Raw genomic sequence first — 17,365 nt, forward strand, 5'->3', positions numbered from 1 at the left:
ATATCTATAATAATAATCCTCTTAAGCGCGCATGTGCACTTAAGAGGCTGTGGGTACCTGACAAGTGCTGTGTCCCTCCGTGCCAAATTCCATTTTTGAAATCGAACACGGAGAGACACAGCACAGCCGGCGACTCCCCCCCCGCCCTCACTCACCGCCAAAACCAGCTACTTTTAAGCCTCCTCCTTCTTGCCGGCTCACCTGCGTTTAAATTCAGAGAAAAGCGCTGTACCGCGCTACCGCTGGCCTCGCCGTCTTCTGTCCACTGCGGCCCGCCCTCTCTGATTACTTCCTGTTTCCGCTAGGGTTGGCCGCAATGGATAGAAGACGCCGAAGACAGCGGTAGCGCGACGCAGCGCTTTTCTGTGAATTTAAACGTGGTGGCTGGGAAGGGGGCTGCGGGAAATGCTGCTGCTGCACAGGGAAGGCCGGGAAATGCTGCTGCTGCTGCACAGGGAAATGTGTGTGTGTGTGTGTGTGTGAAATGCTGCTGCTGCACAGGGAAGTGTGTGTGTGGGGGAAATGCTGCTTCTGCACAGGGAAGGCCGGGAAATGCTGCTGCTGCACAGGGAAGTGTGTGTGTGTGGGGAAAATGCTGCCGCTGCACAGGGAAGGGTGGGAAATGCTGCTGCTGCACAGGGAGGGTGGGAAATGCTGCTGCTGCACAGGGAAGTGTGTGTGTGTGTGTGTGTGTGTGTGTGGGAAATGTTGCTTCTGCACAGGGAAGGGTGGGAAATGCTGCTGCTGCACAGGGAAGTGTGTGTATGGGGGGGAAATACTGCTTCTGCACAGGGAAGGCCTGGAAATGTTGCTGCTGCACAGAGAAGGGTGGGAAATGCTACTGCTGCACAGGGAAGTGTGTGGGTGGGTGGGGGGAAATGCTGCTTCTGCATAGGGAAGGCTGGGAAATGCTGCTGCTGCTGCACAGGGAAGTGTGTGTGTGTGTGTGGGGAAATGCTGCAGCTGCTGCACAGGGAAGGGCGGGAAATGCTGCTGCTGCACAGGAAAGGGTGGGAGGGAAATGCTGCTGCTGCAGAGGGAAAGGGGGCCTGGAAGTAATCTTGGTTTGCTTTGGGAGAGGGGAGACAGAAGGGGGCCATGGAGAGACAGAAAGACAGGCAGGTAGGCAGCACATTAGAACGAAAGACAGATACACAAAGACAGCGGGCAGGGAGAGAGACAGAAAGAAAGAAAGACAGACAGGGTGCCAGAGAGAGAACCAGAAAGAAAGAAGGACAGATAGCGGGAGGGAGAAAGAAAGAAAGGAAGAGAGAGACAGGGGCAGGGAGAGACACAGAAAGAAAGAAAGACAGACAGACATATATTCTAGCACCCATTAATGTAACGGGTTTAAACACTAGTTAAGTTAATAAAACACCTCATGTTGCTTTTTGCTGGCATTGACTGATTTCTTTAAAAGATTCCCTTTACTGTTAACAAAAAAGAGAGAACTGGTCATTCCTTCGGTCGACAACTGCTCCTCTTTGCCCCAAGTTTAGAAACAGGTCAAGTTCTCTCTCTTAGTGCATTTCAGTGGAGTTGACTTTTGGTACTCTGAAATGCTATCTGATCCATTTTCTATAAATAGACACTCAGATTGTTCAATACAGTGCTAAGTAAAACATACTACAATACTTTAATTTACCATTTGCAGTGTCTTCTATGAAGACTGGTCTTTTTTGATGGATGAGGAGCGGTCTAGTATGCTTCCCACAATGGCAGCTGGTAGGTCACTTTTGTTTTGGAAAACCCAAGCAAAATTATAATAATAAGCATTCTTTGCTATTTCCATTATTTTGAATATAAAAATTTTACTTATCTAATCTTGCCTTTTAAAAATACAATAGTTATCACTTTGATAATCCATGATGTCATTTTATTGTTCTCAGAGGACAAGGGAATGGAAATGGGACTTGTATATCGCCTTTTTGTGGTTTACATATATACAGATATTTAGCCTTCCTTTTATGAAGCCGCTTTAGATTTTTTTATTGCTGGCTGTGGCAGTATTAGCTATGATGCTCATAGAATTCCTAGAATTCCTGCGGCCAGCGATACAAAAAGCCTAATACGGCTTTCTAAAAGGGGAGGGGGTGTTATTTTGTACCTGGACAATGGAGAAAACTATAGTTCTCACATATGGGCGATGTTACTGATGAAGCCCTGGTGCAGACGCTGCCCTATGCTCCTTTAACTTCTGGAAACCTTTTGCAGGGCCGACCATGCATGTGCACATGTCTTCAAGTTTGCCCAACTCGTGCGCTAGCCTCAGTTTCGTTTTCTCTTTGGAGCTTTTCAGATATGTTTCATTCATCTCTGTGGCGCCTTTTCTGCCCAGTGATATTTTTTGTATCTCGCACTTTTTACCCTTTTTTCATGTGTAACATGGGAACCTTCTTTTATTTATACTTTCTTTTGCTTCCTATGTTTTTCCTAGGCTTTTGTGGCACTTTTTAGTTTCCATTCTTTTCCATGGCTCGCAGCTCACTTAGGCCTGAGCACTGGTCGATAAACCCCCCCACCCCACAAAAAAAAACCCCTAAAATGTTTAATTTCACTTAGCTGTTTTTCCAGCTACGTCCCCAAAACATTCCAATAGGTTTAAATAGTGTACGAAGTGAAATAGAATCATCTCAATGACTGTTACAACTGGTGTCTACTGTTCCTCGTGTTTTGCCTGGAACAAACTGCCTGATTCGGTATGTCAAGGTCCGTCTCTGGCAGTATTCAAATATAGACTCAAAGGCCACTTCTTTGAAGCTGCTTTCAATTCCAAACTCCAGCCCACCTGCTAAGCACCAATATCTATCTTAACACTCCCTTTATAATTCCTCCACCTGAACACTGAGTATAGATGCACCTTCTTGTCTAGTTTGTCTTGACTAGATTATAAACTCTTTTGAACAGGGACTGTCTCTTCTATGTTTTGATAGTCAGCGCTGTATATGTCCAGTAGTGCTATAGAGATAATGAAAAGTAGTATATAAATGTGGCCATTGAGAACCCCATAGCAATTCCTAAAAAAAAAAAAAAAAAAGGCTCTTGGATGTGTTACACTTAATACTAGATCCAGGGCAGCATTAGAAAGATTGGTTGAGAGAAGAGGTGTCTAAGGGTACCTCCTTCTCTTCCAACAACCTGACCACCCTGCCCCAGATGGGCTTCTGCAAAAATCACCCCTCCCTGAGCATTGTTCCAACTCAGCCTGGTGGTGCAAAGAGGTTATCCCCGGTGACCAAGTGGTCCCCTTCCCCATTCCCTTGTACCTGTAAGTTGGAAGCAGGAGTGATGCCCACTTGCTCCTGCTTCCATCTACAAAATGGTACCAGCCCAGTGTATCCTAGGATGTAGTGGCCAGGGCCTAACCATGTGTATGTCTCCTTGCAGTTGCACATCATAGCACTTACCTGCAGTGGAATGAGTAGATGCAAATTGGTTTCATGAAATAGAAAGGCTAGGGGACACATGAAGTTTCTAAGTATGCAGTTAAAACAAATGGGAGAAAATATTTGTTCACAAAATACATAATTTTAAACTCTGGAATTCATAGCTGTAGAGGTGATAAAAGAAGTTAGCATATCTGGCCTTAGGAAAAGGGTATGTATAAATTCCTGGAGGAGATGTCTCTAAACTGTTATTGAGGTAGACTTGGGAAAGCATGCTGGAACCTAAATACTCTTTGGGATTCTTTTCAAGTATTTATGATATGACTTGGCCACAGGATGATGGGTATCTTGTCTGACACAGGATGGCAATCCTTATGTTCCTCTGATCTGCACATACATGTGTAGCCATTTCCAGGGATGTAGAAAAGACATAATAGATGTGGGATCAGCACTAATTTATGTGTTTTACAAAATGCACACAGTAGTGTGGAATTTTACTGGCACAACACTCTCACTATAAATGGGAGCATAAAACTGTATATATAATTCTCTACTCACTGGTTAGTACTTTCTAAAAAATAAAAAAGAGCATTTACTAATTTGAACTATAATAAAAATCTATAACATAAATCTTATAAATAATAGTGCTCAGTAAAAGCCAAAGTGAACCATAATACGTGAGTGCAGGGTCCTATTAGTTCATCAAGCTTAAATCATCATTGCACTCCTCCCTCCCTACCAAATAAATAAAGCAGGTAAAAACCAGCAGTAAATAAATAAGAGTAGAGGAGTGCACAGTGCTCCCCATCAAATCAAAACAAAAACAAAACTCAAAATACAAAAGTTACAATAAATATCCAAGTTCATTCATTTCAAAGTTCATTCATCCAGCTTCAATTTATCATTTCAAACAATTCATCTGTAAAATCCAGAGCTTCCTCGACACAGTATATGGTCTCCGGTGAGTTGACACAATACGTGTTTCCCTATTCGCTTTATCAAGAGGAAGATATTTGCAGCACTATTTTCTCAAACAGCATGCGACCTATTATTGGAATAGAACCCCACATTGGGCTTCATAGCGGCATTACTGCTTTGCATTGAAAAAGTCTACTAGCAGTAATGCTGCTATGAAGCCCGATGTGGGGTTCTATTCCAATAATAGGTCGCATGCTGAACTTTGAAATGAATGAACTTGGATATTTATTGTGACTTTTGTATTTTGAGTTTTGTTTTGATTTGATGGGGAGCACTGTGCACTCCTCTACTCTTATTTATTTACTGCTGGCTTTTACCTGCTTTATTTATTTGGTAGGGAGGGAGGAGTGCAATGATGACTTAAGCTTGATGAACCAATAGAACCCTGCGCTCACGTATTATGGTTCACTTTGGCTTTTACTGAGCACTATTATTTATAAGATTTATGTTATAGATTTTTATTATAGTTCAAATTAGTAAATTCTCTTTTTTTTGTAGAAAGATTTTACTGGCACATACACATTCAGGCTACCCAAAAGCTTCCAAAGATATACCTGTCCAAGGCAGGAGAAACTATTTTGTAAAGGTATATAGGTGTCTATGTTGCCATTGTAGAATATACTCAACATATGCACTTATATGCACTAGACATTCTAGGCCAAATTCTATAAATGGCACCTAAGTGCATCTACAATGTAGGTGCACATTTGTCAATCAACTGCTAGGCGCCACTTGTAGAATCATGCCTAGTGGCACTTAAGTGAACTTAGTGAACGTCGGTAATTTACCGGCACCTAACTCAGATGCCTAGCAACGCTTAAGTCAACCACACCTATTCTCTGCCCATAACCATGCTTACTTTTCAGGTAGGTGGTATTAGGCATTGAAGGATGCCTTGACTTAGGCGTTGTTAGGCACCGCTCTGAACTCTTAATTAAAAAAAAATAAAAAATAAAAATTAACTTCAATGGTGCGGTCAATTTCCACGTCATTTAAGCTAATTAAGATAATTTGGGTTGCATGCAATCAGAGTGCCTAGAGATGCCCAACGTAGGCATCATTTAAATAGAATCTGGCCCTCTTTGTACAAGATTACCATCGCAACGATAATTTGTCTCTGATGGTAAGGGTACCTCTTTCTGTTTTATCACCCAACAGACTGTATTTAAATTTGGGACTGCTGTACAGATATTAAGTTAGTACTACCTCCCCCCCCCCGTTACCGCCACAGCTGATGCTAAAAATCACGCTACGGTTTATTAAAAGAGGGGGAGAGGTAAAGTTGGTAAAAGTTGATGCTTACATCAATGAGTTAAAGATTCAAATTGTTTAAGAAAATATGAAATAAAAAAATAAAGTAAAAAAATTTTTGCCGTAAAACATGTGGATGCATAGAACTCAGTTGTTTGCTTTTCTAGGTAGAATATATGTTAGAACTTCTGAGAGAACATACATAATTTTGCTGATATTTTATCTATTTTCTTATTTCTTTATATGAAGGTTTGAATTCAATCCTTTTTGCAATCAACATTGACAACAAGGATTTAAATGGACAGGCTAAATGTGCTCCTACAGTTTCTGACCTTTTAAAGGAATCGACCCAAAATGTAACCTCCTTGTTGAAGGAATCCACCCAGAGTGTTAGTAGCCTTCTCAGAGAAATAACTGCTTCTTCTGCAGTCTCCATCTTGATCAAACCTGACCAAGACTCTGACCCTCTCCCAGTTGTATCTAAGAATACAAACTTTGGTAAGTTTACGTGTTATCATCCTGTCATGTTCATTCACCAAAGTTGAACGTGTTTCCACTCATTAGCACAATTTTAGTGCTTCTTAGCCTCGGCAAGATTCTGTCCTGTGTAAGGGAAGTCTTAAACCAGTTACAGTCAAAAATTTATAGAAGAAGCAGTGGCGTACCTAGGGTATGTGACACCCAGGGCCGATCATTTTTTAAGACCCTCCCCAATATAAAAAAATATTTTTAGTAATTTTATTTATTTCTCTTTTATAGCCTGTCCTCCCAAGAGAGCTCAGAATGGGTTATGGTTACATTCACAGTGTTACAAAATAACATTATACAGGGTTACAACCTCTCCAACCCCATGCTGGCTCTGAGGTGTAAACAAAATAAACAAAAAAGACTTTTCCTCTCTCACCCCCCCCCCCCCTTTTTACAAAATCGTAGTGCAGTTTTTAATGATGGTTGCAGCAGTAACAGCTCCAACGCTCATAGAATTCCTATGAGTGTCGGAGCTTTTACTGGTACAGTTGGCATTAAAAACTGCACTATGGTTTGTAAAAAGGGGGGCGGGGGGGCCTGTTAGGTCCTAGCTCATGCTTGCTGTTAACACCAGCTCTGGTAGGATTCACATTTCAAATCTGGCATTTTGTAATCACAAAATAGAAAATAAAATTATTTTTTTTCTACCTTGTGTTGTCTGGTCACTTTATTATTCAAATCATGTTGGTCCCAGGCTCTGGTTTCTGTTAGTCTTCTGTTAACTCGCTCACCAGGGTCTCTTGCCCATTTGACATTTTCTTCTTTCTCCATGCTCACAATCCATCTTCCTTCTCTGAACCTTCCCTTCCATTGCCATATCCAACATTTCTGTTTTTTTCCCCACTGTCTCTCTCTCTGCCTTGTTCCGTGGGTCAAACCTCTCTATTCCCCTCCATGCAGCATCTCTCCCTTTCTCCCCTCCATTATCATGTTCAACATTCTCTCTTTCCCATGTAGCATCTCTCCCTGCCCTCCACCCTATGTCCAATATTTTTCCTTTTCTCTTCTCCATGCATATCTCCCTCCCATCAAATGTAGGATTTCTCCTTCACCCGTTTCTACATCTTTGTTGCATCTCCCTTCCTCTTTTCCAGCCCATGTTCAACAGTTCTTCCTCTCTACTCTCTCTCTCTCCCCCCCTTGTGCAGCAGCTTTCCATCCCTTCTTCTAATTTCTCTGTGTAGCAGTTTTCTTTTCTTCCCTCCCATCCCCCTGTGCAGCACCTCCGGACCTGACCAACATACCCACCATGAGATTACTGAGGTACATTAGATAGACTGTGAGCCCACCAGGACAGATAGGGAAAATGTTTGAGTACCTGATTTATAACCCATTCTGAGCTCCTTTGGAAGGATGGGCTAAAAAAAAAAAAGACATTTTTTCAGACTTCCAAACGGCAGTAGCAACAGTAGTGGTGGACGACTGTTAGAAGCAGCACTAAACAGGCTGTTTGTGGCCTGTTTCACTAGGGCTCCTCTCTGCTGCATCATCAGAAATGTCATCAGTGATGTGGCAGAGGGAAGGCCCTGGCGACCAGGCAACAAGAAACCTGTTCAGAGTTCTGCCTCCAGTGGTCAGCCACCGCTGCTGCTGCTTTTGAAGGCAGGCCCAGAGGTATGTGAATTCTTTTTTTGTCTGCAGTCTTAACTCGCTGCTTTGCCGGTGTCGAACCTATTTCCTGCCAGTCCTGCCTATTTCCTGCTTCTGCGAAGCCAGGACCTGGCAAAGAGGAAAGCCCGACGAAGGAGAAAAATCCAAGATGACGTCTTAACTGATCAGACGCTGTGGGGTTCCGAGTTTGGGAACTTTTTTCTTAAGTGATATCGCTATTGAAATTGCGGCTACGATGGGTAAGAGGAAGGGGAAAGTTAGGACTTGCCCTTCTGAGTCCTCTCCTAAACCCCTTTCCTCTATTGAACGATTTCTTATCCCCATGGCAATGTTCCCTGGAATGGGTGCTGGCGAGAAGGCGGCCCTTCCTGCTCTGGATACTACACTGAGCCTGGGAGAAAGACTTCCGCCCGAGGATCCAGGCATGGAGACAAACGCCGAGCCGTTGATGAGCCCGCAGGGAGAGAGAAGTGCTGCAGAAAACTCTTCGCCAGGAGGGAGGCTTCAGAGCATGAGAGGAGACGCTGGTATGCAGGAGACCAGTATAGGATCTGAGGTTGAGCTCCCCTTGGAGTCCGAAGGAGCTGTGGGAGGTTCATGGCCCCAAGGAAGTTCCAGGGCTGTGGAATTTGGTCAACAATAGAATACTGGTGAGCATAGAATTGTACCTAAGGTAAAACCTTCACATGCCACTTTGGATTCCATCTGGGATGCTGTTGCACACTTGGAGAAGATTGTGGTTGGTAACAAAACTTTGATGGATAATTCATTTGCAAGATGTTAAGACCAGAATTATCACCCAGGAAGCTAAAAACTTTGAATTGGAAAGGAAAATGGAGGAAGCTCAAAAAGATCTGAAGGAAAGTAAATCTATTGCACTGGCTTATGGTCAGGGGTTAGTGGGATTGAGTAGTAAAATGGAGAATTACACCAGAAGGTTAAATCTACACTTTGTCAACTTTCCTCAATCTAAGAATATAGCTCCCATTGAACTGCTTAAGAGATATCTGATGGAAGTTCTGGGAGTCCCAAAGGAAGCAGTGCCTCCATTTTCTCGAGTTTACTTTGTGCCGGGGAGAAAATGAGAAGCTCAAGTCCAGGGAGAATTATCCATGGACAGTTAGAATGTCACTCAGTTGTTGGAAACATCTATTGAAGAAGAGAGTATAAGATCTACACTCCTGGTGACATTTGTTTTTGAGTCCGATAAAGACTGGGTGATGAGACTGTTTTTTCGGAATAAAGATAAATTGTTTTTGGGAGGAAAAGTTTGGGTTTTTCCTGATATCTGTGTGGAGACGCAGGAAAAAAGGAAGCAGTTTTTGATGTTGCGCCCCCAGGTGTTATCCCTGGGAGCCTATTTCTTTTTATGTTTTCCTTGGAAATGCTTAATTGTATTTGAATCAAATAGATATCTTTTCTTTGATCCCAAACAATTGAGGGCATTTCTTGAAAATAAGCGTAAGATACAGGTCTAGGCTGAGGGTCCAAAGGAAGAAACTGGAGAATAATTTAAAGAGGAAGGCTCTATAAGGTAAATTCAGTTGCGATGTCATCAATTTGTTTGTAAATTTTTCTTTGTTTAATCTTAAAATAAGAAGGCCTTTTCCTAATTTTCTCCCCCTATTGATTAGTGGGCTTATAGGGGATCTAGTTCTAAATAATTTTTTTCCTAAAGTACATGATTATATAATTATTGGATGTAATACAAATGTTTGAAATAGCTGTATCCTGAGGCATGCAGTATGTAAATGAGTTTAATAAAAACTGAATTAAAAAAAAAAGAGGAAAGCCCGACGCCGGCAAAGCAGCAAAGTTCCTGGACCATAATGCTGACCCCAGGAACACTCCTTCATGGTCTGCACCTGGGGTGGACCGCCCCCCCTTGGTACGCCACTGAGAAGAAGCTTAGTGGTTAGAATAACAGGCTGATAGCCAGGAAGCCAATGTTTAACTTCTTTTTCCCACCAGTATTTCCTATGACTTTGGGCTACTTACTATTTTACCCTCTGTCACCTTAGGAATAAACTTGGATTTGTAGATTTTCTGAGAAAAGGGAAATGCTTACTGTGCCTGAATGTAATGCACCTTGAGCTACCAATGAAAAGTGAGATAAATCAAGTAAAAGATGGGTTGCATGGTCTGCCACTCACTTCAATTGCAGATTTGAGGTCTGGTTAATTTTCCCCATTCTACCATGTTGGGAGTATAGAACACAGATATGATCTAGGATTGGTGACCTTTGCCTCCTATACACTTGCAAGAAGGTACACAGTCACTCTAACATCCATGCTAATCCCAGTGGTAAGATCGTCGACCTTATTTTTCCATTCACTTCACAAGTAAGGATCTTCCACAATTAACTGATTTTTACTTGAATTCTTGTTGTTATTTTTGCCTTCACCATCTTCATATGCATGTACTTATGTTAAGATATGCTGTCTTAAGTATAAATTACACTGTACTTAGCAAACATTTTGAACCTGTGATGTTTAGCTGCCAGTAGCAATGATCCGTTCAAATCTTGCAAGATATTTTTTAAATTTTCTTAATTGAATTGGTTCTCTTGCTTTTTGTTATAACCATAGTCTGAATGCTCATTATTAGTACAGATGTTATAGTCAAATGGTAGATGCATATCTTAGTTGTGATTAGTGTTTACTGTATGGAGATAATTTTATACAGTATGATTTGTGATTTCCAGAAATCTAAACCCTAATAAATTTATTTAAAATTTCTCCTATTTTTGAAAGTCACTCCTTTTTTTATTTTCTTAGTGTGTACATTGTTTTTTTTTTTGGTGGGGGTTGGTTTGTAGATTTAAAATGTAGAAAGGATCGGAAAAAGAAAAAGGTGTCGAACATTATCTCATTTGATGATAACGAGAAAGTTGACGATCATGATTCGGTGGAGACCATGACTAAGGAGAGCTCGGAAGAGAATTCTGATAAGATATCAACTGTTATCCCTACCTCTGCGATCCCTATTGCACGGAACTCATATGAAAGTGAGAGTAACTTCAGTCTATATAAGAGTGACTCTTTGTGTCTCAATGGAGACTTTGGTTACCGAATATTAGACTTAAAAAGTATTGATGATGAAGATATAGACGAGGATGATACATATGGAAAGACTGTGGGAAACAAAGATGTCAGAGTCCTCAGAGAATCTTCAGAACAGTAAGTCATTTGGGGCAAATCATCTTTCTTGTCTTTTGTACTGTATCATTGTACATTCACTCATTATTTTAATTGATTTAGGACAGTGTCTATGCCATTAATTATTAAAATGAATATAATACAGTAAATTGTTTTAATTTCAGAGCAAATAACACAGAATATACATAATCAAAGACATTAGAACAACCAAGGAACACTCAACTAATCAAATATGCTTTCACATTTTTTAAATATCAAGAACTTTTACTCTGCACATATACTTAATAGTAGTGAATTCCATAATAAAGGATGTGTTTAAAGCTTTGTTTCTAATGATATGCATGGTGTTGGAGGACTGAGAACAAGAGCACAAGATCCTTGTAGCAATATCACTACGCATAAGGATCCCTTGAAGGGTTCATTTGTTTACTTAAATATTTTTGTTAACTTTTTACACAGCAGACACTAAAGCATATGTTTGACAAGATTGGACTTGGTTAGCTGGATTGGCAGATTGAGCAGTATATGGTATATAAAGTTTTTGTCATGATTAGTCATTTATACTTCTTTTGTTTATATAAGAACTACCTAGAGCTACCTATGTATAATAAATTGAACCATCTCCAGGTTTGGCTGTGCTTAATGTGAAAAGAGGGGTTTTGCATTCTTGATTTTCTTCTTTCTTAGTAGCATCCTTAGATTTTTGCTGGTTGTTCTATCCTTTACTGGACCAAAGTAAATACTTACACAACTTGTAAAGAATTCTCTGAGGTATCCTTATTTTTTTGTAGCAAGATGCCAAATTTTGTGGTGATTCTTACTTACACATGTATTTGGTTAGCTATGTTCATTAATGTTTTTATCTTAATTCAGGCCATTTGAAGACACCATGTGCAATACAGAGAACTGGACTTCACTACAGGTTTTGAATGACAATGCAGATATACTCTTCCCTGTCAGTATGGCTAGCACTTACTCCCAGTCTGGTAGGTAATGCATTTCAGATGGTATCTAAAGGCTCTCTATCTTAATCAGTATCTGGGTCCAATATTCAAAGCATTTATATTCCAAACTTTAAGAGTTATACTCATAAATTGGCTATAGAGGCATATTGAGTTTTGGTTTCGGCATTTGGTCAAAACCCAAATCTGGATTTGGGTTTTGACCAAAAATGCTTGTGCATTTTCGGCTGAAACTAAAACTCTCTGATGCCATTCCCCCTCTCAGAAGAGAGCAGGTTCTTCTGGACCCCCTGGTTATCCAGCCCCAACTCCCTCTTTCACCACTCGAAAGCTTTTCCCATGCCTACCTTTAAATAGCCTGGTGGTCAATTTCTCCTGCTTATGTTGCTTTAAATGTCAAAATGTCTGCCAGGACCTCCTGTGGCAGTCTGCATAGCCATTTTGCTAAGGAACCCAATCGTTCTTGCCTAGAGGAAGCCATGCCCAACAGCAAAGCAAAAGTAGGCCTGATAAGGACCTTTGGGTGAAGGAAAGGTGGAGGGGGTGGTTTGGGATTGGGTGGCTGACCAAGATAGGGGGAGGAGATGTGGCAATGACTGGCCCAGAAAGACCCATGAAGTATCTCTTTCAGTTTTGGTTCTGGATCCGACCGAAACAGAATGGCAAATTTTGGTTGTGGATTCTGTTTTGGCCAGAACTAAAACCACTGTTTTTAAATGGCCTAATTTTCACTGATTTCTTAAATTTAGGAGCACAGCTTGAAGGCCTTTCTTTTTAAAGATGCTTTCGGTGTATAATAGTCCTTCTAAGGACTGTAATGGAAATCAGTTCCTTGCCATTTTTTAATCATTTTTAGCCTATTTTACAAAATACTAGACTATTTATTTTATTGTTCCCCTTCTTTTTGTTTTGGTCCTTCTCCCCCTCTTTTCTTTATACAAATTGTATTTCTGCCCTTTTCCATCCTGTATCGGTAAGTTAATGTTTGTCAGTGCGTTCGAATGTTTGTAGCATCATTTGTAATTTATTTTTATCGTACGTCCTTTTTATACTTTGTTTTTATATTATGTAAATCCGCTTTGAATTCTGATAAGGTGGTATATCAAATTTTTAAATAAACCTGAAACCTGAAAAGAAGTTAGATGCTTAGGACTGCTTTTCAGTAATACGTCGACAGAACATTATCTTCCCAAGCAGGCAAATGGAACAGATGTCTATCCAACTTCATCTCAAATACACTCTCGTACCAAATGTTTAGAAAGTCAATAAAAACCTATCTATTTGACAAATTTTTCTGACCCCCACCTCAACCTGATGTACTCCCAATACACATCCAGATAAACCTGTCTAAACTTAACAAGCCAATGTAAATTTGAAAGTTCGCTGTAATGTCACTGTCTGTATACAGTCTCTTCCCTTGTAAACCGCTTAGAACTGTTTGTGGTATGGCGGAATATAAAAATAAAGTTATTATTATTATTAATAGACTAATAAATCTAGGCAAATGAATGACAGGCCTAAATTTGGGAGCTTAACTTTTAAGCTCCTGAATTAAGTAGAATTTTCACTGGAAAAATTATTCTCCTAAATCTAGCTGAAAATAAGACAAGGGTCTTCTCCACTATCCAGCTGCAGTGAGAGCTGAAGCAGGCTATAACACCAGCACCGCACAGTAAGTAAGGCCATTGCAGCATATGGGAAAATCTGGAGAGTCTCTAAAAGACAATTTTGGTGGTTTCTGGGGCTAGATATAGGGCCCCCCACATCCCTGAATTTTTGTAATGTGTTGTTGCTTTCCCAGGCCGTTTTTTGGCGCCAAAAATGCTACTGCGGCAGCCATCCTGGATTTCCTGATTTTGATTAAAAAGCCTCTTATCTGCCTCTTAATTTTACTTAAAATTGATTATTATGGACTCCTCAGACCTTTCTACCCCTGTATCATGCCAGGTTTGCGTTGGATGGTTGGCTGAGGAGCGTTCATGTGCCATGGTGCATGTGGGGGGAGGAGGCCTCGGGCTTAGCCCTCTCTAGTACCTCTAGGGCTTGGGAGTCACAGGGGGCTTGTTTGCAATGGAGGGAATCCTTCCCAGAGCTCTTGGAGAGTGATTTGGTGAAATGCAAACACGTGGACGCCGAAGAGCCCAAGAGACAACAAGGTGAGTCCCTGAAGTGGTTCTCTGGGCTTTCCACTGGGGCTTTACCCTTGATTTTGTGAGTCTTATATGGAAAGCTTATTTAAATTGTCAGTCTGTTTGTGTCCATGGAAGGTTCACCTATGATTGCGCAAGAAGGTCTGGCCAATTTGCAACCAGAAAACCAGTTAGAGAAGGACTGGGCAGACTGGGGATCGGAATCCATGCCTTTATTACACAAGAGTGAATCTTCATTTTTAGGAGATTTGAGTTCTCAAGCTGAGGCCACTTGTTTGGAGATGATGGTGGCACTTGATTAAGGGGAGGACCTGTCAGTACATCGCCTCTTAAAGCTGACAGCATTGCTAGAAGTTATTACAGATTCCCTGCAGGAATTAAATCTGTAAACTCTGCAGACCTTGACTACACAGTGCTCTGTTATGAGTGGTTCTAAGACTCGGTCTGCATTTTATCCCCATCACATCCTGACATTACTTTGCTAGTCATGGAGTATTGGGAGACCCCGGAGGGCTCCTTGCAGATTGCTAGGATGATGACAAAGTTGTATCCCGTGGCTCCCGAATTTCAGCAGCTGTTTATTCAGTGTAAAGTAGATTCCTTGGTAGCACAGGCTACCAAGTGTACTTCCCTTCCGAATGAGGGAGGTACAGTTCTCCCCTGATATTCACGAGGGTTCCAGGAACCCCTGTGAATATCAAAAAACTGCAAATACGTTTTATCGCCTGGGGAGGCAGGAGAGGCAGGATAGGGCAGCTGGAATGCTGGCGAGTGAAGGAAATCACTCGTGGTATGCTCCGGCTGCCTCTTCCTGCACTAAAGTCAGGCTTTACCAATCAGGAGCTGCTTTGACACGCAGCTCCTGATTGGTGAAGCTCGACTTTAGCACAGGAAGTCCCAGTTGGAGAATATCACGAATGACTGGGACAGCGGACAGTGAACCGCAAATGACCGGGGGAACATTGTATCATTTTAAAGGTTGCACAGGATCATAGGGTAGATTTTTTTGAGGATAACAGAGGCCTTGGGAATCAAGGTGGCTCTGATGGCCTCTTTGTGGCATGTACTTGCCATACCAGAATGTCGGACTCCCTTGACCAATGGTGATGTTTCAAGTTTATTAGGTTTTTATATACTGCCTATCAAGGTTATCTAAGCGGTTTTACAATCAGGTACTCAAGCATTTTCTCTATCTGTCCCGGTGGGCTCACAATCTATCTAACGTACCTCGGGCTATGGAGGACTGAGCGACTTGCCCAGGGTCACAAGGAGCAGCGCATGGTTTGAACCCACAACCCCAGGGTGCTGAGGCTGTAGCTCCAACCACTGCGCCAATAGAAGGGAGGAACTGTTAAACAATAGAATTCAGTTAATAAAATAAAAACAATAGGGATAAAAACAATGGAATAAAATTTAAAATAATTCATAAACAGGAAGAAGAAATTGAAAAACAAAATTAAATAAAGTCTGGCAGAAGTCCAGTTTCCTGACAGCTCTGTTGCCTCAGCATATATTAAATAATCCCAAAGGCAAAAGTCCAGATGGGACAGATATCACTCGGGCTTTCCAGATGCTGGAGCCCTGACTCATCGCTTCCAGGCAGATGATGCACAGATATAGAACAATCCAGCACCGGGCCGCACTGCTCTTGGTGGGCGGTGGATGCTCATGGGCAGCTTCCGAAGAATACAGCACTCTGCCTCTATCGGACAACCGGGAGGAGGAGTCCATGGCACGGTCCCACTCCACGGATCCGGAGACACCACTAGCTCCTCCTCAGTGAGAAAGCAGATGCCGCCCCATCCTAGGCAACCACCAGTAGTGATCAACCATGCCTCCACTGGTCCCGTCTCCAGCAACGATCTCCCCGCAGCGATCTCCAGTCACCACACGCAGGTAGGATGGGCCTAATACTGAACGCTGGAAGGTCATAGCTGCTACTATCCGAGACTCAATCCTTTTTTTTAAACTTTTGACTTCGGGGAAACGCCACCACCTCCACTGACCCCAACCCGCGTGGCTCCTAAAAGCTGGTCCCGCTCTTGCCAGCTGCCGCCCTCACAAAAAGATAAATGGAGCCCGTGGTTTTAACCCGCTTTAAACTCGCGGGTTAAAACCACGGGCTCGCTAGGCAGGGAAGGGCAGGAGCTTCGGGGAAGGGTAGGAGAATGGCAATGTGGCAGGGGAAGAGCAGGGCGGCATGAGGGCGAGCAGAAGAGATAGCAGGGCAGAGCAGGGCAGCATTTTGGGCGAGCAGGCAGGAGAGATTGCAGGGCAGAGAGCAGGACTTCCAGTCGGAGAGACGTTTTCAACTGGTCCTCAGCAGTCGCTTCTTCAGGTGATCGGCCAGCCCAGCTGGATCGGAAATTTGATGTAGTGAATCAGGTCGCTGTCGAATTTGCATGCGTTTCACCTCATTTGCATGCAAGGATTCCAAGCGGATCGCAGGAGAGGTAAGTGAATCAGGCCAGAGGGAAATTTGATAGTTAAGTGGTCGCAAAACGATTGGTACACGATCGGTTTGCTTAGTGAATATAGCCCTAACTAAATTCATTTCACACCTGGCAGAAGCTGATGAATGTGGTACTTACCTCATTCAATTAACGTATGATGCCTGACATAACTTTAAGCTCTCTGCTGTTGCTATCAAGACACCTTGTGTGATTAAAGGCATCAGGTCTTAGAGAAGATATCTGTACAAAGTTGGCAGCTGCACCTTTTACTGATGTTAACCTTTTGTAGAGGAAATGCCACTTACACTTATCAATACAAAGTACTTCTATTCAGCCTTTCATCACTTCTCAGGGTTCAGCAGTTCACTCAAAGAAACAGTTTTCTAATTTTCTCTTACCTCAACGATTGGTTGCTAGCAGACCCATCCAAGATGATGTAGATTAGTTATGGGACATAGCTATACCCTAGCTGCAGTTCTTCGGGGGTTCCTCAAACTTCAACAAATCAGTTTCTTTTTCTCATTGGAGAAACTCTAGACAAAGACCAAACAAAAGCTTTATTCCTCAGAAGAGATTCTGTCTTGCATTGTTCATTCGTTCAGCACTCTGTTTGGGACACAGCAGGACCAAGCATCCTTGTAGAATCAGGCTGATGGAATAAGAATAATTTCAATATGTCCAACACTCAAGCAAGTTTGGTATAACAATGTATCATTGCTGGTCATAGTTTCAGAGATTCTACATTGTTGCGTTATGGATCAAATTTGCATAGGCTTATATGAGGGATGATATTGATTGAACACATGGTGAATTTCTAAGTTCCATAGTGGACATTTCCCACAGAAGATGAATACTGAAATGGTATAGATGAGTCTTCTTTCTTCTGAG

General features: G+C 42.0%; 1 protein-coding gene across 3 annotated transcripts in view; it reads left to right on the forward strand.

The window, feature by feature from the left end:
• The window catches only part of SNX29 (sorting nexin 29), a 407,218-nt gene that overhangs the window by 26,276 nt on the left and 363,577 nt on the right, over nucleotides 1-17,365 (forward strand). For all 3 annotated transcript variants that reach the window (XR_004536445.1, XM_033914223.1, XM_033914221.1), the window contains exons 6-9: nucleotides 1,655-1,725; nucleotides 5,865-6,113; nucleotides 10,573-10,933; nucleotides 11,786-11,898. Coding sequence is in view for 2 of the 3 variants with exons in the window: in XM_033914223.1 (XP_033770114.1) it covers nucleotides 1,655-1,725; nucleotides 5,865-6,113; nucleotides 10,573-10,933; nucleotides 11,786-11,898 (794 nt within the window). In the remaining variant the exon portion in view is untranslated. The remainder of the gene's footprint in view (nucleotides 1-1,654; nucleotides 1,726-5,864; nucleotides 6,114-10,572; nucleotides 10,934-11,785; nucleotides 11,899-17,365) is intronic.

The sequence above is a fragment of the Geotrypetes seraphini genome, chromosome 11 (assembly GCF_902459505.1).
Source record: "Geotrypetes seraphini chromosome 11, aGeoSer1.1, whole genome shotgun sequence".
NCBI classification, from domain to species: domain Eukaryota; kingdom Metazoa; phylum Chordata; class Amphibia; order Gymnophiona; family Dermophiidae; genus Geotrypetes; species Geotrypetes seraphini.